The sequence below is a fragment of the Genypterus blacodes genome, unplaced genomic scaffold, assembly GCF_046128005.1.
Source record: "Genypterus blacodes isolate CSIRO-AG114 ecotype Tasmania unplaced genomic scaffold, CSIRO-AGI_Gbla_v1 ptg000348l_1, whole genome shotgun sequence".
NCBI lineage: Eukaryota > Metazoa > Chordata > Actinopteri > Ophidiiformes > Ophidiidae > Genypterus > Genypterus blacodes.
Window position 1 is genome coordinate 32,256 of NW_027467132.1, and position 21,452 is coordinate 53,707.

Sequence of the window (21,452 nt, forward strand, 5' to 3'; positions counted from 1 at the left end):
TTTCACAAGATCCATTCCTCAACAATGACTTCTTGATTTCCTTATTTCCACTCAGTTCCGTGGATTTACCGGTTTGGTGTCCCTGCTGCTTCTACTTAACTGATTTGGGGCACGGAGTTGCGCTCTGGGTGAGGGTGAGGTCACTAATAGCTCTTTACCAATAAGCGTCACCCATGAAGTGACAACTCCCTGCAGGTATGTTCCTGAGGCCGGATGAGATGCAGCTTTCCGCCGGCTGACATGAGACCAGGACGCTCCTCTCTCCCCTTCTCTGTCTTCTTCTCAGTCGGAGCTGTGTGCGGTAAACCGGCGGCACCCTTACGTTTGTCTCCCAGAGGCTCCTTGAGGAATATACGTGCCTGGTAAGTACAAACTTAACATCTTATAGATTCCACGCGTTTTTGGACGCGTTGCGCAACGTCTTGTCATCTGACTTTGCAGATCTTGATCGCGACGTTTTATCAGCTTGGAAACGGGAGATTTGCAACTTGACAGCCATGTGCACAGATGGCGCCGATCAGTCAACGCGATCTTTCTGCGCGTTCTGGCTGAATTTAATCACTTTTTCCGCGAAAACGCTGTAAATCCGGACACAAAGTCTGTATCTTTTACTTTCTACTTGAAGGTTTTTCTATTTGTGCACAGGAAGTTTGTGGACTTGAGTGTAAATGTTGCTTGCTGCTGTTGCACCAGCGTGGCTCTCTCTGCTCGACAAACCTGTTCTGTTGCAGGATAATGACTTCCCCCTGTGGTGCTGCTGGATATGTTTGATAACATTCACCAAACAAAACATCTTGTACTTCAACTCCCAACAGACCCACTAGTGTTTTACATCTCCCAGTAAATCCGCTGGAGACGTTTGACTTTAATTACTGCTGCTCTTCATCCGTTTGCATTATGTTCTGGTTGATTAGTGTTTAAAACGGATTACTGAGGAACGATCAGTGTATTATCTCATCTCATCTCATCAGTGCAGCAGCCCGGATGGACAAGGTATCCCGCCGGTCAGGTGTGGGCAGTGATTACGTCACGGATGAGACAACATCACAGGTGGAGGTGGAGTGGACCTCGGCCGAAGATGAGGTAAACACAAAGATACATTACATACTTTAATCATCCATGTCGAATTGAAAGGATCTGACTTAATTCGACTGCCCTCGAGTGGTCCAGCTGTGAGGTTAACTATTACGCAATCAGCTCCTAGAATCCATTTCATCACGCTGAGGTGGGATTGTTGTTGTGATCATCTGCTCAAACACACTGTGGCTGTTTCCTCATCATGTTTCTCTTAATCCCAGTACTGGTTTGACACAATGACAATAAAGGAAATGTGTGACCAGGATTGTGTATTTGTAACACTATCATTGCTATCCTCATGTTTGAGTGTCACTGATGATGTCGCTCCATCCCACAGGACTCTGATGCTGTGGGTCAGTGTCTCGCTGCCCCCCAAGCCCCTCTGCCCTCCTATAAACAGAGGTTTGAAGAATTTAAGAAGTTATTCAGAGAACTGCCCGAGACAGAGAAGCTCATAATGGGTAAGTGACAGTGTGACAGTGAGACACACACACACACACAGATAGGATTATTTGCATTGTTATTGTTTTCTTGTCATATTTGCTCTTGTGGAAGTTTCAAAGTCTTCCATGATGTCTCCCTCAGACTACACGTGTGCCCTCCAGCGGGACATCCTCCTGCAGGGACGCCTCTACCTCACAGAGAACTGGCTCTGTTTCTACAGCAACGTGTTTCGGGGTACCAAGGTAACAAGGAGGCTGGATGGGTCCACGTAGATGTTATTGCGTCATGTCATTGCATTTTGTGTGGCAACAACTCATGTCATCAGCGGCAAAATACTGTATATGTATTGCGAGACTGTACTGTGTGAGTGTATACATGTTTTTGGCCCTTAGAATGTGTGTTAACTGTCACATATTAAGGTTTGTACTTTGATTTTGACCTGTGACCTCGTCCCGTGTCATTTGGCAGATCACGCTGATCCTTAAAGACATCGTAGCCGTGACCAGAGAGAAAACGGCCCGGCTGATCCCCAACGCCATCCAGGTCCACACCAGCACAGAGAAGGTATCAGCCCCCGAGAGCGAGCTGTCACTCAGAAATGATGTCATCACGAGTGAAGTCCAGATCGCTGACTGTGCTTTAATTCGCCCACCCCACAGTTGTTCTTCACGTCGTTCTCTGCCAGAGAGAAAAGCTACCAGGGCGTTTTCCGCATGTGGCAGAACACACTGATGGACAAGGTGAGGCCCTCCCACACTCCACTCACTAAAGACACTTACACACACAGATTCAGTCCCAGGGACACTGAACTACTGGTGTTCTCCGGTGGATCCCTGGACTCCTGTACGCCTCCACAGCTCCAGCCGGTCTGTGACCTCTCCTCAGTTCTCTCTCCAGTCCAGAGTTCACATCGCACACGCTGGGTCATAAACTGGCTCCCTTGTATGTTATCGATCTGGAGGACAGAGCTTTGCACAGAGCAGAAGTGCTACTCACGGGGAGGAGCGATCAATAGCTCTCTGTAGGCACCAGTTTAATGTCATGATGATATTCTGGTGTAATAAGCAGAAATCGTGTTTGCAGTTATAAATAAAACTTCGTGATCGCTGCCTTTTATTATTATAATGACGTGGTTATTATGACAAACAAAAGCAGGCAGCACCTCTAATTTAATCTCTAAATGCGCCTCTTCTTTCTGTGGCGGGGCTATAAACTGACTCAGGCTGAGCACCCATGGGCCCGCGGGTCTCTTAGGATCCAGAACACAAACACCTGCGTGAAAACATCGCCATCTAAAGTTCATTGACCTCTTCAGGTGTGGCTACGAGGCTTCATTTACATAATCACACGAAACCCACAGAGCGCCTGAGTCGCTTTGAGTCTCTCACTGCAACGGAGCCAAGCGGGGATCGAACCGGTGATCCTCTCCGCTGATCCTTTCCCCCCCCCCCACCGAACCGGATTTTCCAGAACTTCCAGGACGTGTTGGTGTGTATTTTGTCGTGTTTTTTTTTTAAATCGCGTGTGTGGATCAGGGCGGTGCGTCATTATTCGGCTCCACCACTTCCTGAATGGTGTGTGCGTGAATGGTGTGTGTGTGTGAGTCCGCCGCTGCCACAGTCTGACGCGTGGTGCACAAGCTGCCAGAGTCCAAACAACAAGTAAGTTGACGCAACCGGATCTTTCTGTTTGTCTTTGTTTGAAAAAGCGTTTAAATGACAACATGCTCGTCTTTTTGTAACGATTACGGTAATATCTGTTTCTCTCGAGTGCGTTTGTCTGTATGGGACCAAAATAACTCCCCTGATTACGTTTACAAAACTAAATTAGCCTTCATCTGTTCCGCTCTGTAACACATTGAACACCTGTCTGCACCATTTTCACCGTTTCAGAGCTAAAAATGAAAGAATCGCCTTTAGTTTGAGTTGTTTTGCTTCATAAACGGATTATAAACCGTTTAATTTGAATTCCCTCCAATCCAACATCAACCAACAAGCAGATTTCAAGGCTTTTACATTTTAATTGCAACTGAATTGTCTGGTTTGATGAGTGTATTGTTGTTATTTAATATTATAATTGAGCATTTGCAGACTACAAAGCTACATTTGTGGTCGTCAGGGGTTACGTCAGAAAACCGGTACTGGAGACTTAACAATCCAGTCTGTTTGCTGTTTCTCACCCTTGGAGATCTGGACAGCAGATTCTAGTATCATAGGTGCATTGTTTCCAGGTTACCTGCAGATAAGAGCAGTGTTTTGTTTAATGCAGCCGCCTGCACCGAGAGAAGCAAAGGGCCTGAACACTCAGAGGCCACTTCACACGACACACCTGTACAAGCCAGCGTCCTTGCTTTAAAACCTCCCTTTGTGAAGCTGATAATGTTCTGTTTTTGTTGGCTTTCTGAGATTTTGTCCTGCCTGATCCTATACATGAGGGGAGCAAAGTAATAGGCTCTATAGTTGTATTGTTTAGATGTATGGAGTGTTGATTGTTGACCCAGATTCCCACCGTTAACGTTTCATTTTCTCCTCCAGCCTCTGACCTGCTCGGAGTTGTGGCAGATGGTCAAACAGCACTATGGCAACGATTTGGGCCTGAGCCATGAAGAGATGGATAGCTTACTGATATCAGCAGACTCAAGCATGCAGAACAGGTAAGGACACACACACGCGCACACCCGCTACCAACTATGCTCACCTGCAGCCAAAATGCGCACACACACACGCACACAGACTGGTGATAGTTTGATACTGTCTCCAGCCTGACAGCGAGACCTGGTGCGGAGGACGGCCTGGGCCAACTGGAGCGCTCCCCCTCCTTTCGCCTCCCCGGGGCGGATCAGGGACCCTTTGAGACTTCCACACCTCTGACGGAGGACGTGCCGTCAGCCGGTGGATCACAGAGCGTCAACTCCCTCCAGCTGGACGATGCCCGGCACATCCTGTCTCAGCGCCGCAGTCCCGTTCCCTCCTATCTTCCGCTCGACAGCGTCCCGGAGAGCAACTCCAAGCCTTCCTCGCTGTCTCTCGACCTCAACGCCAACTTGGACGGCGTGTCGGAACAGAGCGGTTCGGAGAGCGCAGAGGAAGGTGAGACCCCACACACACACACACACCTTGGCCTTTGCTTTTCATATTTGTGTTCGGTGGATTCTGTGCTTAGCTTCTTCCTCTCAATCCGTCCTCTTGGCTCTCTCAGCGGAGGACAGGGTGGGACTGACCCAGGTGCAGGGACGACTCTACCTCAACAAAGTCTTCCACATCAGCGCTGAGAAAATGTTCGAGCTGCTCTTCACCGACTCCTACTTCATCCGCCGCTTCATGAACGTCAGGAAAATAACCAGTGAGTCTCAGTCCCACAAACACTTTGGATAAATGCACGTTTGGTAGTGTTTGTGTTTCACAGCTGTCCTTTGTCTGTCCAGATGCCAGCTTTGATTCTTGGCAGAGAGATTCCACGGGACACATGAAGAGGACTCTGAATTACACCATCACCATCAGCAACCCTCTGATTGGGAAATTCTCCACAGCGACTGAGAACCAGGTGTGTTTCCATGGGCGTGAGTGCTGCGGACGTGTCTGACCGGATGAATCATGAATATGTGCTGTGAATTCTGGTTCTCTACTTATCTGCGCCCCCGTTCATCTCTCAGACGCTGTACAAAGAATCCAGGGAGGGTCAGTATTACCTGGTGGACTCTGAGGTGTACACACACGACGTCCCCTACCACGATTACTTCTACACTCAGAACCGTTATTACATCATACGCAACTCCAAGAGAAAGTGTCGACTGAGGTACAGCAACACTCTTTGACGTTCAACTTCTCATTCTCAGTTTTTGAAGTCCCTGTGTGTGTTTAAAGCTGTCACTTTGCTTCAGGGTCTACACGGATGTGAAGTATAAGAAGCAGCCGTGGGGTCTCATCAAGTCCTTCATCACCAAGAACTCCTGGAGCGGCATAGAAGATTATTTCAGACAGCTGGGTGAGTAGACAGACTTGTTCTTCCACTGCTTCAGCCTTCAGCTTCAGTCGTACAGGCTGATCAGATATGTGCAGTCACCAGTCCAGTTTCTGTAGAATGTTGTCACATAGCAGTCATATTTTTTACATATTTTTGATCTGATTGGCCCTTTGAACGTCAATTGCATTTCTCCTGTGTCGCCTTATCTGACACTGTCACGCATTTGTCTGCGTCCAAATCTTTGCTATAGAAGCGGAGCTGATGGAAGAGGAGGCGGAGCTTAACCAACAGGGAGGAGAGCCCGGGAAGGTGGGCGGGCTCCGGCGGAGGAGGCGGACCTACAGCCGGACCATGCAGGAGCACATGAAGCCCATGAAGCAGTACGGGCCGGACTCTGAACCGCTCAGAGATGGAAGCATAGGTACGTCTCACTTCTACATGAGGTCATACTGCTGCTAAACACGCAGGATTGAAGGTGTGGTTGCTGAGAATGGGCCGAGACATCACACGTCACCTGCTAGACCGGGACCAGACGGGGCTGTTGCAAATGTCGCAAGTCATTGGGGAGGAAGTTGAATGCAACACAGCAAGAGCCGAATGATTAAACATGGAGTCAGTCACATAAGATATGTTTACCAGCTTTTCCCTTCTTGTGTTATAGGCTCTCTAGAACTGAACAGCCCGTACAGGTGGAACCTCACCACTATTATAGCTGGGATGAGTGTAATGTAAGTAACCTGCAAACACACCCCTGCCAAACCACTGTGTGTGTGTACATTGTGAAGAATGTTGTCACACACTCTTTGTTTTCCGCATCTCAGCTTGCTGATTCTGACGGCGCTCAATCTGTGCCTGTTCTTCAAGCTGTGGGCCATGGAGGACGTGGCCCACCGCATGGCCTTGAGCACCAAGCATCGACTGAGGGAGAGGACTGAGTCCAGGTGAGAGGCCCCCTCCCCGCCGCCATTTTGTATCAACAAAGAGTTCTGATATGTGTGAAGGAGCGGTTTGTCTTCCTCTTTCTTCTCTATCTGTAGCGTTGAAGCAGCACTCATGTTCTAATGTCCCGCAGTGTTGAAACCGTTTATCAGCCTCAGTAAATGTTCTTATGCAAGCGACATTCTTGCATTAGAGCGTCTCCACTCGTGTTCCCCCCTCCCCCTCCCTCTGTCTCTGCTTCTGTCTTTTACCGTTGTAAATATTATACTTTTACCGTTCCTGTTGTCTGGCAGCACGGCCCCTGATTACGGCCCCAGACAGGGACCTGCACCCAGGACGGGAGAGGAGATGCATCTGCTGAAAACAGTCCTCCAAGACTCCATCAACCTTTTAGAACAGGTCTGTTTAAGCTGACGACACGTCTCATTGAAAGCCTGCTTAGATTCCCAGCTCTCCCATTTGTTCTTCAATCATTAATCCTTAAATGTTTCCTCAATTTCACTGTGTCGCAATGTTATCGCTCCTCTTGTGACCTTACAACCACAGCAGCTGACGATGACTCAGCACCTGTATGAACGCTGGTCCAGCTGATAGTTTTCGGCCCTGGTTGAACAGTTTTCCCATGAGGTCGTTGGTCCTCTGATAATGTTAATACCTGTTTGTCTGAATCTGGAAGGAGAAATTGACACAGAGTTAATTAAGGAAACCCTTTTGGCCTCTACTGAACACCGTAGCACAACTTTATTTCTGCATAGCAACAGAGAAGTATCGTGCAACAGGTAGAATTAATTCAGTATTCCTTAATTGTGGTAAAATAAAAAGTAGGATACAGCAACATGAAACGTTTTGTTGCCATCAGAAAGAACATTTTCACATTTGTCCCCCTGAGAAATGTTAACGGTGGGGCTTTAAGATGAAGCTCCAGGTGTGCTGCTTGCTGACTGGCTTCCTGTCGTCCTCACAGCTCCGCACTTCTCTGGCGCTGCTGCAGAGGAACTTTGCGATGGCCAATCGAACGGCGCCGCCGCACTGACGCTTCCACGCCAGGTGACAACAGACAGTTCTCGCCTTGTGGAAAAGGACCGAAGCAGCGAGCCGCCTCGGGGGAAATCTGAGTATTCAGCGACGTGTCTGTCGACGTCCCTCGACCCCCTGCCATGTTGTGTGTTGCCAAGGGTTACGCGTCCCAAAGCCTTTGGCGAGGCATCAGCTGCCTGGATGTTTTTTTAAAACTCTGTACTGACTGCTGGGAGGATGAAGTTGCATCATAGCGAGGAGCACAAGGAGCACATGGAGCACCGGGTTCAAATGCTGGCTCACTTATTTTTCACTCGTCTTAAATAGTGGCATTGGATTTCCAAAATCCTCTTATCTCTCTCCAGATGTGCCTTCCTGCATCCATCAGGACCCCAGTGCCTCAGCAAAGAACAAGTGTATATAATTAGATTTTTGTTTTATTCTCAGGAAGTGACTCGGATTGAACTATTCTCTTAATTTTTTTGCACATAATTTTATTTTTGCACTTGTACCTTAGGGTTAGATTCATGTTTTTCCACTTCTATTTGTAGAATCACTAACTATTCATTTGTAATCATTTTTCTGTATTTAAACCAAATGAATGACTGCACTATTGCACAGGGAACTTCAAACATTAGATGGACATTCTCTGAGTTGTATAATATGTGTACATATATATATGAAATTTAATATTGATTCAGTTTTGGCTCTCTTTTGATTCAATTGAGCCAGAAATATTATGATTTTCTGTCATTTTAATACTGTTGGTGTTGGGGCAGGCAGATTTTTGAAATGTTTTCTCAGTGCTGAAGTCTCATGAGTGATTTCCAAACGGATAAAGACACTAGTAATTTTATTTTGTTTTTATTTTATATATGTATATTTTTTGAAAAGTGCATTTGATATAATTTTATATCAAATCATGAGCATTATTTAAATTGTCAGTCTGCTTTTTGTACATTTGTTAGGCATATTGTAATGGCCTGTTTTAATAAACTATTTCCTAACAGTTTCCCCCGTTTACGCTGTCCAGCTTTAACTTGAATACAGGTGCATGTTAAGAAGATAAGCTGCTGAATTTACAGGATGTTCTCATGTCAACCGTAAGGCAGAATCAGCTCATTATCCCAGTTGCATTTGTCTACTTTCCTTTTTTTTTTATTCTGGGAAATAACGATGTATCATCACAAAGCCATGCTGCCTTCTGACAAAGCAAACATGAGTTTAATGTTCCTTTTTTGGAATCTGACAAGACGAAAAATTGGAATTCAGAATTCTGATGTCAGCAGTGTATTTTTTTACGCTTTGTACACAAAATCTGGCAAGCGGTGCAGTTATGCTGCTGTTATGTTGAGAAATGGAGGCAGTAGAGAGTGTGTGCGTGCGTGTGCATGTGTGTGTCTGTCATGGTGAAATACAACACTAATCAGACTCATTCATTATTGAATTGTTGCTACAACTAATTAGATGTAGGTTTTTCCGCTTCTATAGTACTATACGTACATAATAATAAAATAATGATTGATAGTTTATCTGCTCAGGATCATTTCTATGAGGGACACAGTATTTTATGGGCTATGGCTGTCATGGTAATGTCTTTATAGGCACTTTAGTCTGTATCTATGTAGCAGATCTAAGGTCCCAGGGCAGTCAGGCAGCAAACAAGAAGCTGGGAGAGCAGATATGATTCCTGCTTGACCTGGGGAATGGGCCACAGCAACAGAATAACACCACCAACCAACAATAACAATTACATTTAAAAAATGTGTTTAGTTTATTGGACTACTAAACCGAGTTATCTGGAACTAGACCACAAGGGGGCGCTTCAGGCACCACCAGGGAACATGTTTCACACTTTGACATCTCTTATTTTAGGATTATGATGACTTTCTTTTATTTCCAGCTTGCATCCTGTCCTTCTGTCCTGTCCTGTCCTGTCCTGTCTGTCCTCCTGGGCGGGGACAAGTCCAGCCAGGCTCCAGCTCACGTTTGACGTCAAAAAGGAAACAGTGAGCGCGGCGTGTTTGATGAACTGAGACACAAGACGGCTCGAATTTACCGGCAAACCTGAACTAGTCTCGGTTCGGGGCTCCCACTGGACCCGGACCCTTAATCCGGGACTCTCCCCGCTCCTTCTCTGTTCCAGTGACTTCCGTGGTTGATCGCGGAAACGCCGGATACGATAGCGAGGAGACTTCCGCCGTGAATCCGGCCGAGGACACACAATTTCGGGTTGCCGTTTCGTGCAAAGTACCGGCATGTAACCGCTCCGTGTTCAGGTACGTTACCGGCCTGATCAAAGGTGGCCGAGCTCCAATAAGTGCATTGATTTTAAACAAGTCCTCGTATTGAAAGCGACGTTTACACACCAAGTGGATGGAGAAACTATTGGATTTTAAGATAGAACAGTGAGGAAATAAACAAACCGGATTATTGGTGTCTAAACCGCACAAATAAGTAGTAAATAAGTTTTCATCACTGAGAAAAGAAACGCATTTTAAGTGGAAGATGCTGCATTTATTATCTTAATTCGTTTGCTGAACACAGGTTTGGTTCGTTATTTTGACTAACTTCATATGAAAACATTGGGAGAGAAGTAAACTAACTAACTCCCATGGTGCATTGCGGTGAGACGTACACACTCATGGAACATGTAGTTTGTTGATCTAATGAGGATGAAGTAAAGGCCAGTAGTTTTACAATTTATACAGTTCTTATTTTACTGCCAAAATATAAATATACTATAATTATAATTATTTGATCTTCTGATTTGGCTGCCAGGCTGTCGGCACGATGAAGAAGCGACCGGCCAAGGCGGTGCAGGAGGACGGGACTCTGTGCTGCTGTGAGTACGTGAACAGACTGGGAGAGCGGAGCCATGTGGCCGCCTGCTGCTGTGACTGTGAGGACCTGGATGAAGTCTGTGACAGGTGAGGGAGAGGACCTGGAGCCGATCAATAGGCTGATAATGGATCGATCAGTTGGTAACCTGATGTCATCTTTTCCCAGATTTCTCAACAGGGAGTCTCAGAAAACCGACTCCCTGTCCCAGGTGGCTGCCGTGGTGACGGACCGCCTTCGCGTTCCCTGGTTCTGGGGCGGAGCTCGGAAAGTGGACCTGTCCGTGCTCCCTCCTCTCCTCCTCCTTCCTGTCCTGCTGCACCTGGCAGCTCTGCATTTCCTGTTGGGCCTGGTGGTTCTGACAGCTCTGCCGGTCCTGGTACTGTGGTACTACTACATCACCCACAGGAAGAAGGGGAGGACCTTGTTCTTCCTCAGCCTGGCCCTCTTCTCCCTGGGGTACATGTACTTCTTGTTCATCACTGAGGTGTTCCCCCGCGGGGACGTGGGCCCGATCCAGCTTGGAGCGGTGACTGCTGGGGTCTTCCTCACTCTGGTAGCTCTCATCCGCACCAAGACAGAACCTGGCATTGTGCGTCCGAACCAGGCTGAGGTCCACAGCACGGTGACGTATTACAGCCCTCTGGCAGACAGAGATCCTGCTGTCAGCGGGGGACGATACGACAAGGTGATGACCGCAACCAACCGGGCGGGACCGTCCGAGCAGGCGGGGGCGGAGCTGAAGGAAGAGAGCCGACGGAACTGGTGTGCGGCGTGCAAGGCGGCGCAGCCCCCCAGAGCGGGACACTGCAGGATCTGTGGCGTCTGCGTGCTGCGTCTGGATCACCACTGTGTCTGGTGGGAGACATCAAGGACTCCTTCCTTATCTGTACTCTGGGTCTCAGTAGTGTGTGTTGTCTAACTGTGTGTGTATGTGTGTGTTTGTCCCCTCCGTCATGGCTGGTTGTAGGATAAACAGCTGCGTGGGACAGGCCAATCACCGCAACTTCCTGCTGACGCTCGTCTTCTTCCTGTCCACGTCCCTGTATGGAATCAGCCTGGTGCTGCAGAGTGTGTGTCCAGGCCAACGCCTCCTCACCGCACTGGTCTACTGCCCTGAGGTCTACAACCAGTACAGGTACAGAGACGTGGGCGCACACACACTTCACACACATGGGAGTATATCCACGCAGCCTCCTAACGGAAGCTTTTATTGCAGCTGTTGTGTTGACGTCTGAAGCTTATGAACCTCTGACCTTTCAAAATGCAATCTTTGGCCAGAACCCAAAACGTAACAGAATGGCTCCATCCTTCCACCTCTGTTCCACCATGTGTCCACTCTTGAGGTTTGCAGTGAAGTTGTGTAATCAAATATAAATGCGTCGACCCTCTGAAGTCCAAATTAAAACTAAGCAATTAAATTTTAAATTAGTTTTCATCTTAAATCCATATTTAAATGCAACCTATTAAAATATGGAAATGTTTCCCTCTTATTAGCTGTCATGTGGATAATTGCCGTCTCTGAAGGCGCAGTAGAATGTTCCTGTCTCTTCTGTGATATTCTGTGGGCCTCCTTCAGTGAGCTAATGAATCACTCCAGTGCCTCGCAGGGTTCCCTGTTGAGCTGCGGCGCTCAGAGCGGCGGGAGAGCCAATGTGAAGACGCTTAAATGAGCCGTATTGGCATTTCTCAGCCAATTTGGTGAGCGTGTGCGTGCAGCTGCAGGTGCAACACACTTCAAAGAGGCCTCAAGTACAACCTGAACTGCCTCAACCTCAAAGTACTGAACTGTAAACGTCTGAATTGCTGTCATGTCTGGAATAAATTTGAAAGTTTCTCTCGATTCCTTGGAAAGATTTAACTCAATAGTTGACTGAACACACAAGAGAATCCATGCTTTGATGATTGATATGAACCTAAATAACCTCCTCGTGTGTGTGTATTGCAGCGCTGCCCTGTGCTTCACCTGTGCCTGGTACAGCAGCATAGTGAGCGCCGGGCTGCTGCACCTGCTGCTGCTTCAGCTCATCAATGTGAGCCACAATGTGACAGAGCGAGAGGCACGCATGGCTCTGAGGGACAAAACCGCTCGCAGCTCCTACTGCGGACTCGTCGTGGACACCGGTGTCTACTCTCAAGGTTTCCGGGGCAACTGGGCAGAGTTCATGAGCATGGCAGGCAAACTGAATCCTGCCGTGACAGACTTGGTCTAATGTTTACTCTACCTGATGAAAGAAATGTAACGTAAACCAGGTGAGCAGGTTTTCCTGACTCGGAGCTGAAAAGTGCGATGTTGCTGCAGGGAATCTGGATTAAAGGCGCCGTCAGGGATTTACACATCGCAGCACATGGATCTTATGTCAAGCTGAATTGAACACAAGTGGACAATGGTCTCTGGACCTGCAGTACTGTCTGTGTCCATTGGATGGCAGCATTGCTCCTCTTACTCTAACCCTCACGTCTGGCTCTCTGCTGTGCTGTAACGCCCCTGGGTGCTACCAGGAGTCTTATCAGCGACGAGGCCATTAAAATCTGACAACTGACATCTCTATGCACTTGAAGATGGATAAATGAAGACGCTCAGCACAGACAGACAATCTGCTTCATTTGTATTTCACAGTGTGTTGTTATATGAAGTCAAATAAATCACTGGGTAGCTCTGAATAAAAACTTTTACTTCTTTCAACTGAATCAAAGAGCTCTGGAGATATGAAACTTAAAAGCAAATAAATCAATACGTATATTAAAGTCAGCTACATTAAAGTCTGTGTGTGTTTTCAAACTCCTTTCATTAGTCTTAGAGGGGAATAGGAGAATTGAAAACAAGAGTAATGTCTATAACAGCATGGTGTTTATGTTCTACTTTTCCCAGAAGCTTCCCTGTGGAGAGAAGCGGAAATCGTGCAGAACGTCGGCCACTTTCTGTCTCAGGTTCTCCCGCCGCGCCTCCCTCTGTTTCTCCTCTCGCAGCCATTGGGGAAACTCTCTCCATGCCAGGAAACATCTGAGCATCAGCCGGCTGAAACGCAGCACACACACCGACAGCGAGTGAGTGACAAACAGAATGCTCTGGACCGAGAAGACTTAATGAGATGATTTCCCATGTTATTAGTCAGGACTCTTTTTTTTGTAGAGATGCTGTTAAAATAATGTAGCGCTGATGTTTGTTCAAGACTACAGATGTTATTACACACAATCAAAACTCTGTGTTTGTAGTTTGGTATCTATTAAAGTGTCCATGTATAATCTCAGGACTCTACTTTGACCTTAAAATGACCCCCCAGCGGGTCCACATGTTGGGTTCCGGGGCAGCTGACCTGTAATGGTGGTCCTGAGCCCGCTCCTGCCGGTCCCAGTCTGCCAGCCTCTCCTGGGTCACGAGCTCCAGCAGAGCCAGGAGGAACCTCCTCAGAGTGCGTCTGCGATAGAGAGCGTCGGCCTGCTCCTCCTGAATCAGGCGCAAGACCTTCAGCTGAAACAGGGAAAGAGGCAGATGTGGACATTTGAACAGGTGCTGGGCTCGTATCCAGGGCAACACATCATTCTTACATTAGTATTGTAAAGTTCAGGCCTCTTGATGCCTTAATGCTAATTGGCGTTCAACCTAATGTGACCAATCTGTGTAGGTGTGTTTGTTCAATGTGATTAGGAAGTCCACAAGTTGTTGAGATGAATTTAATTGAAAACTAGTCATAATAATACTAATAGCTTGAAGTGATGACGATGGCACAGAATTCCAATCGTTCAAAAGTTTGTTGGAAAGTTTTTATTTCTCAATTTTGAAGACAGGAAAACGTGTCCTTGTTGAAAAAAGGAAGATTAAGAAATGTGGTGTGAAACGATGTTTTCATTCACTGGCAGGGGATGTGGAGTCTGCAGTCTTGAGTGTGTGTATGTGTGTCTGTCTGTCTGTGTGTGTGTGTGTGTGGAGGGGGGGTTGTGTACTTACGCTTTCCCAGCAGCTTAAGCTCCTCCGAAGCAGAAAGTGCCGGTGCAGTCGGTCAGCAGACTCTTCTTTCTGAGTCACGGACTCTCGTGCTGATTGGTGCCAGGCCAGCGTGCAGCGCCTCAGGAGGAGGAGGCTGTGATGGCGTGCAGCCAGCTGGCGGGGAGTGAAAGGAAACGTGCCAATGCAGGCTGATGAATTCATCCAGACTGAACCAGCGGTGCCAGGTACAAACAGAGTGATTGATATGAACTGTGCACACACACTCTACCTCGTATCTAAATGAAAAGCTTCTATTTGTTGTGGAGTGTGTGTGTGCACCAGATTATGCGAGTGTGTGGATGTGATGCTGTGATGAAGATAGGACATTTTGGAGGGAATCTGGGATCAAATCCAGATACTTTTCAGGGAATGTGAGTGAATATTGTGCGGTATTATCAATGTGTGGGGGGGAACTAACAGGTAAGTGATGCAGTAAGGATGAAGTGATCAAGTTAAAAGACTTTTGCCACACACACACACACACACACACACACACACACACACACACACACACACACACACACACACACACACACACACACACACACACACACACACTTTATGACCATACCCTAACCGAGGCACTTGATAAAGTATATTTATGAGTTACAAAGTTTTAATCGAGAAAGAAACGGCACCTGTATACTTATGATGATCAGTAATCTATACGGACTCTTCCCGCCTGTGTGCCGATTGCCCTCGAGCGAATCTGCTGATGCATCCCCTCCCCTCTTTAATCAAGTCTTTTAATATTAATATTCCCTCTCTGTACGTGAAGAGCATGTAGGGTAACTCAACTCCTGAAGTGCTCCATCAACAGTTTTCACAAAAGCCTTTTAAGTTTGCTCTTCAAAGTTAAAGCTTTAATCAAGGCGGCCTTCGGCTCACAGGAACGGGGCTTATTGTGTTGAGTTAGAGGGCCGAGGGTGAGCCGAGTGTGGCCGTGTGTGTGTGTGTTGCTTTGGTTGGAATAGATGTGATGTACCTGCATGTTAGTTTGGCTGAGTTGAAGGAGGCGTTTCCATGGCGCTAGGCCTCGGCGTTGTATGAGCTTCTTGCGGTAGTGTTGACAGGCCAGCATCATGAGTTCCTTTTCCCTTTTCAGTTGCTTCTGTTTTTCCTCTTTCATCTAGGGACACACACACACACACACACACACACACACACACACACACACACACACACACACACACACACACACACACACAGCGTAACCATGTGACAGTACTATTCTGGAAGTTGTCCCCTAGAGCAGCAGTCCCTACTCACAGGAGAACACTGCTCCTTGTATATTGACTTTTGTCTTTCATCATCTCTGTGAACTCTCCAAAACTATGAGCCTCCTCTCACCTCTTTCTCCTTCCTCTTCTCCTCCCTCCTCTTTCCCGCCGCCCTGCGTTTCTCCTCCTCCTCCTCCCTCTGCCTGTCCTCTTCGGCGGCTTTCATCTCGGCCTGCAAAGAGTTTCATTGTCACAGATAATTATGCCCTCCCGTCATGAGCGCACACATCCAAGGACGCAACCCCACTGAAAAAAAAAAAAAAAAAAAACAGACAGACAGAAAGCCTCCAGAAAATGACTCCACCATTTCTCACCAGCTTCTCATCTTCTTTCCTTCTTTTGTGCTCCTCGACCTCTCTCCTTCGCTCTGCGCGCCGACGTGCTCGCTCCTCCATGGCTTTAGAGAGACGGAGAGGAGGAGAGGAGGAGAGTTAGGTCCAAACTATCCTCCTGAGTTCCCCAGACTGTCAGCGGTGTAGATGCTGATGTTTATGCACCGTCAGGAAAGTCAGAAATGTATTTCCCCGTCAGTGACAACACAAGCGTTGTGTTCTGTCACCGCTTGTTTGCCTGCTGTGAATGTTTCTATGGATGTGTTGTGAATGATTTATACCGACCTGAGAAGACAGAATGGGGGGCGGAGGTCTGGGCTTTGACAGCTTTCCTCGGCGGTGTCGAGTGGTTCCTGTTTTCTCTGGAACGGAAAATAATCAAAACCACAAACGCCTCAGCCCGTCACAGGTCGTTCCCCCAACTTCAGACAGCCGCTTCATTTTTAATTTATGGTGCTGAAGGTTTTGTTTGTGCTGATAAAAACTTTTTGGGAACTATTATTTTCAGTATCAAACTTATGAGGAGTGAAGTTACTGTCAGCAGAGAATATGTGAGGTTTAATAACGCGTCGTTCCCCTGAAATCACTGCCGCTGCAAATTACTGTCAGTCAACACAGAGGTGACAGCTCGGGAGCAAAGGCAACCCATTTCAATTTGAATTACTTTAAGGGCGAGTTTTACAGCTGAGGGAGGGAATTCTGAATCCGTTTATCACTCAGGTGGGCAGCGATGAGCTCACCTCACTGCTGGGGTTGCTGGTTGGGTGTGCGGTGCTGCGTTCTGTGCTTCGGGCTCTGATCCCATCGTGCTCTGCTCCACCTTCAGCCATGTGATTTGCTGCTGCTGCTCCTTCAGTAGCCTCCTCTGCTCCGTGATGATCTGCTGCTGGGCGGCGTGTCTGTGCTCAAAGCGGCTGCCCGGGGACGAAGCGATTTGCAGAGGGTTAAAGCGGTTGACATCTTCATCCTCGCCTCTCTGCTGGGCCTGGCGGAGCTCGGCGGCGGTTGGAGCTGCGTGGCATCGTCTCACCTGCCATGGCTGAGCGGGCTGAGCCACAGCTCCTATAGGGATCCTGACCTGATGTACTATGGACGAGGCAGAGGCTGCAGCGGCTAACCTGTGATATTCCTACAGGGAATAAAAACAAACAGGAGAAGAACATATAGCAGATCATAGGTTACACACATAACGAGCTCCTACAACATTCTCAGGCCGATTCATTCTGGACACGGATCAGTTCCAGGCATGTAGATACAGAGTGCTGAAGGCAAGTACAGCCTCCTCCCTTAACTCTGCCACGCACTCCCAACTTCATCTCTGTTCTCCTTTCTTTTGTCCCTCCAGCTCTTCTACGCTCTCCTCTACCTCACACTCCTCCTTCAGATTCTTTCCATCTGCTTTCTGTCTTCATAATGTATATGTACGCCACTCATTCTTTCACTTTCTCCACTCTTGCAGGAAAGTCTCCGTGGATTCTGAGGCGAGCTCGGGCCGGCCGGGATCTGGAAAACCTCCTGTTTATTAATAAGACTAGTGCCTATCTTATTTGTCGCCTGAGTAATGAGGCCTTTAACAGTGAAGGTCTGATGTTTTATTCATGGTTTAGTCAGTGTGTGTAACATCTGGGTGCTATTTTGACAATTGGATGTGACAGTTTGCTCCCAGTGGATACAATTAATAAAGAAGGTAAATATTGGCGTTTACATCTGTCTTTGTTTTGGAGAATATATAGACTTGTGAATGTGGCCCTCACCTTCTCAGTGGCCGTTGCCTCATGTGGAGCCGTCATGCTGCTCAAAGTTCTGGCCACTGTGGCTGTGAGTTTGCCCGTTGATGCGGCGTTGATCAAGGCGGCCATCTTTTTCCGCGTTTCCTGCTGCTGGTCCAAAAGTTCACGTTGTTCCCGTTCCACCCGACACCACAGCTGCCACTCATTTAGACATTGCCTTAGCAACCGCCTGCGGTCACTCTCCATGGCCATGCAGCTCTGTCTGGAGGAGTAAAATGAGTTAGAGAGTAGGAAAAGGTTAACAGGACCCGACAACATGACGTCTCTTGGGTTCTTGCCTGTTTTCAGCCCGCAGTTCCTCCTCTGTCTTCTTCACCTCTCGCTGCTTCTTTCCTTCCCACACTAACACTCGCCATGCCCGCCACACTCGTAGCAGCCTCCTCCAATCACACAGGGCCATGGCCTTACCAAGACGAATCCTTTGGTTCAACAGCACTGAGTACCATCCAGAGAAGTGCCTCTGCAGACACTGAGATATAAAGGTTAACTTGACTTCTATAGCACACTGCAGGTCAAATGTGGTTAACAGTTAAATACCCAGTCAGGTACCTACCTTGAGGTTGCGCATGTCGGCCATAGTTTGAACCCTCTCTTCTCTTTGTTGACGCTCTGTAATCCGCTGCTGCTGTTTGGTGGACAGTGCGGGGACCAGCTGGAGCTCCCTGGTTGACCTCTGCTCTTCTTCCTTCTCCCTGTCCCTGTGAGACATGCATGATGCAACATAACCTAATAAGTAATTAATTGAAGAACACTTAATGAACAATTTCTGTTTGCTTCCAGTGTAAACACCACACCTTAGTCTGTTCAGCCGTTCCAGGCCTCTCTTCTCCTTCATCTCGCGACGCAGTCTCACCATCTCCTGCTGCACCATCTCCTCCTGCCTACGAGCGTCCTGCTTGCTCCTCCTGTCCCCCTCTCGCTCCCTCCGTTTGGCCTCCTCTCTGGCACCCCGCTGGGCCTCCCGCTCTTCCTGCAGCAGCCGCCTCTCAGCCTCCCGCTGTGCCTTTTTCTCACGCACCTTCAGTAACCGTCAGTACCCATCATGAGTGTCACTCACTATACGGTGTGTCAGTGATTAGTCCTAATATACTCTACCTGCTGGTGTCGTGCTTCCATGGTGATGGTGGGGTCTTTACGCTTGTCATCTAGTGCCAGTTCGTCCATAATTCCAGAGACTTCTCGTTCCATTAGGTCTTGCAGGAAGCCGTTCACAGTGCTGTGCTCCTCTTCCTCAGCCAGGTGTTTGTATAGGTCTGAGTATTTTTATATAAAAGAGCATGACAAAGATACATTTCAAATTATTTGGCAACTGCATACTCGCATTGGGTATCACAAGGTATTTGGAAAAATGTGAGCGACATCATTCTAGGATTCTATCAGGGTGAGTTAATGACTGAATCTCACTGTTGGGGTGAAGCATTTCAAGGGAATTCTGCATCAATCTTTCACATTTGTAATTACTGTATCTCTATGCCCCCTGCAGTTGTCCCATTTTCCACCAGGGCTGAGCTTAAATGATATATTCCAGTTCCCATAATGCTAAGAGAACTTCCTTTGATCCACCCCAGATTAGTGCCATACATGATACAATTCCATCCTCCGTACCATCAAAGTTGTTGTAGTCCAGAGCATTAGGATGAGCGGCAGCAGGGCTGGTCCTCTCAGCACCGTTCATCGGGTCATCATCTTCCTCCATCGCCAGTTCCGTTCGCAATTTAGTAGTCATCCAATCACTCAGAAGAGCCTGAGCTGGAAGACCAAACAAGCCGCAATTCATGATTCATCCTGCTCCTGCTTATATCTAGAGACGTAGCACTCCTCCAGATATTACAGACTGACCTACCTTCACTGTAGGCTTCATCATGATGACGTAGTTGCTCGGTGCTTTGCAACGGCAACACAAGGCTCGTTATCCCTGCATTGGGCTTCTTATGGGAGAGAACTTCAGACACAGTGAACTCCGAGGCCATGTCCACTCGCTGGGGAGGAAATTGAGTAGAAATGGACAAAAACAAAATCACAAAAATATGAAATGACACATAGGCACAAACATATGAAGTTAAGGTGATCATGCTACCTTCATCCACTGATCGATATCCCCCTTCTCCAAAGACATCTGTTGTTAAAGAAAATAATTTTAAGTGTAAATTGATGTCCACAAAGTCCTTGAGCTATAGACACTGGTGACACATCTCGCCTTCTATTCAGCGTACATGTGTTGTGTCGCTTGGGTGAGCCTGGCAAACACCACTCGTCACACAGCACAACAACACTCGGTCACTTAACTTTAAATGTTTAATTACAAAACACAAAATAACAAAGTCAAATGTTCGGTCAGAACAGTGTGTTGCTGCCATTGTCACTTACAACAGTGTCAGACTCTAAAGCTACTTAAAGCAACAGTAATGATGTCATCAAAGTAAAGTGACAGCAATGGTGTCATACATGTGCGTTACTAGATCGAGCTCATCTTTGCCTCTGACATTTGGGTGACATCTTGTCCACCTTCACTTTCAACTCGAGTCTGGGGCATTATGATGTTCTAGAGTGGAGCTTCTATTGATTTGGCCTTCAGAAGAGCACAATGTTGTCTGGCCTTGTTTGCTTTCTAGCAAATAATAGACAGGACACAGAGGCATAACCGCACTCTGAGGCATGTGAAATGTGATGTAACCGTGCTATGGCGGCGCATCTGAAGTCAGACGCTGATCGGCATGCCTTTCGCCGATGCTCTCATTCCAATCATGTTGCTAGAGTGCAAGGGGGCCAGTTTCTGTAGCCAAGGTCACTGCATCATGATCTGTATCTACACTCCTCAGGCAGCCATCTACGTAGAAGTTGCTGTGGACTGTTGCTGTGGACAGCCTCTAGGAATGGGGATGCCTTTTTGGTCCTCGGCGGTTCTTTTTGCTGCATATGAGACGACGCTCCATGGTGAAGTGACCCAGAAGAGGTGCACTGTCATTCTAAAATCTTCTATAGGCTGATTCATCTTAAACAAACTGTGAAACACCCTGTTGTTGTCGCAGTTCAGCTGTTCTGCCAGTAACCCAGGTGTTCAAATTGAATGCTTCATGTCTGGATTATTTCATTTCATTATATGATACTTTAAGTATTACGGTTTAATTCTAGAAATTTCTTAATCCAGGCAAAAAGATTGGAAAGTGAAGCCAGACTGGAAAAATGCACGTTTTCATTTCGAGAGGATTAAGTGTTAAAGTGAGCAGTACAGTTTAATGACTGATGGTTGTTATCTATAATAGGCAGCTTATTTCCTTTTTAAAACCTGGTGCAGATAAAGTCTGAGCCAATCTTGAGCCGCTCGGTGCATAGCAGAAGCCGAACTCACCTTGTGTGCAGATGCTTTACTCCTCCAGTTAAACAGGTGAGGATTGTGCCCTGAGAACGTCATTAGTTCGGCTACATTTGAGCTTTAGCTGCCAAAATAAAGACCGCAATGTTAGTTTTCTTTCACCAACAATTCACAGGTCACAAGTGTAAAATAATTATCATTTCTGCTGTCAAAATGTGTTCATAAGTTCGTACAAAGAATCCTCGCAGAGTGAAAACACGGTACTTCATAAAGCCTAGGTTCTAGGTTACAGTGCATTCTGGGTAATGTAGTAAAATAACAGCTCTATACGAAAATAGTAAAACCAAATGTAACATTTAAGGACTACCTTTCCCGACACACCAGATGCGTCTCTACAGTTACCATAGAAACACTGCTTTCCTGTTTCAATAAACTGAAAAAGCACCTTAAACACAAGCTAATACTAAT

General features: G+C 47.2%; 3 protein-coding genes across 4 annotated transcripts; 2 read left to right on the top strand and 1 right to left on the bottom strand.

Moving 5' to 3' along the window:
* The first annotated feature begins 76 nt into the window (after nt 1-76).
* On the top strand, nt 77-8,260 carry gramd1c (GRAM domain containing 1c). 2 transcript variants are annotated; one of them, XM_076138087.1, is made up of 17 exons: nt 77-362; nt 972-1,083; nt 1,415-1,538; nt 1,663-1,763; nt 1,990-2,085; nt 2,181-2,261; nt 4,056-4,174; nt 4,282-4,610; nt 4,720-4,863; nt 4,946-5,064; nt 5,174-5,316; nt 5,402-5,505; nt 5,735-5,905; nt 6,146-6,212; nt 6,306-6,425; nt 6,717-6,822; nt 7,388-8,260. In XM_076138087.1, the coding sequence occupies exons 1-17, from the start codon at nt 214-216 to the stop codon at nt 7,454-7,456; spliced, it is 2,154 nt and encodes a 717-aa protein (XP_075994202.1). In that variant the 5' UTR covers nt 77-213; the 3' UTR covers nt 7,457-8,260. The 2 variants fall into 2 exon arrangements, with proteins under 2 accessions (XP_075994202.1, XP_075994203.1); XM_076138088.1 differs by having other exon boundaries at nt 86-362; nt 977-1,083.
* A 1,035-nt stretch (nt 8,261-9,295) lies between these two features.
* On the top strand, nt 9,296-12,798 carry zdhhc23b (zDHHC palmitoyltransferase 23b). The gene is made up of 5 exons (XM_076138178.1): nt 9,296-9,719; nt 10,222-10,370; nt 10,450-11,139; nt 11,252-11,419; nt 12,230-12,798. Exons 2-5 carry the CDS (start codon nt 10,234-10,236, stop codon nt 12,492-12,494), a joined length of 1,260 nt encoding a protein of 419 aa, XP_075994293.1. The 5' UTR covers nt 9,296-9,719; nt 10,222-10,233; the 3' UTR covers nt 12,495-12,798.
* Nucleotides 12,799-13,081: 283 nt separating this feature from the next.
* Nucleotides 13,082-21,083, bottom strand: ccdc191 (coiled-coil domain containing 191). Its single transcript, XM_076138177.1, has 17 exons — nt 21,021-21,083; nt 19,749-19,787; nt 19,515-19,650; nt 19,277-19,420; nt 18,767-18,924; nt 18,466-18,689; nt 18,225-18,369; nt 17,920-18,140; nt 17,636-17,873; nt 16,622-17,010; nt 16,167-16,243; nt 15,864-15,946; nt 15,620-15,721; nt 15,255-15,398; nt 14,231-14,383; nt 13,599-13,753; nt 13,082-13,300 (listed from the first exon to the last, which is right to left on the bottom strand). The coding sequence occupies exons 1-17, from the start codon at nt 21,081-21,083 to the stop codon at nt 13,141-13,143; spliced, it is 2,631 nt and encodes an 876-aa protein (XP_075994292.1). The 3' UTR covers nt 13,082-13,140.
* Nucleotides 21,084-21,452: the final 369 nt, after the last annotated feature.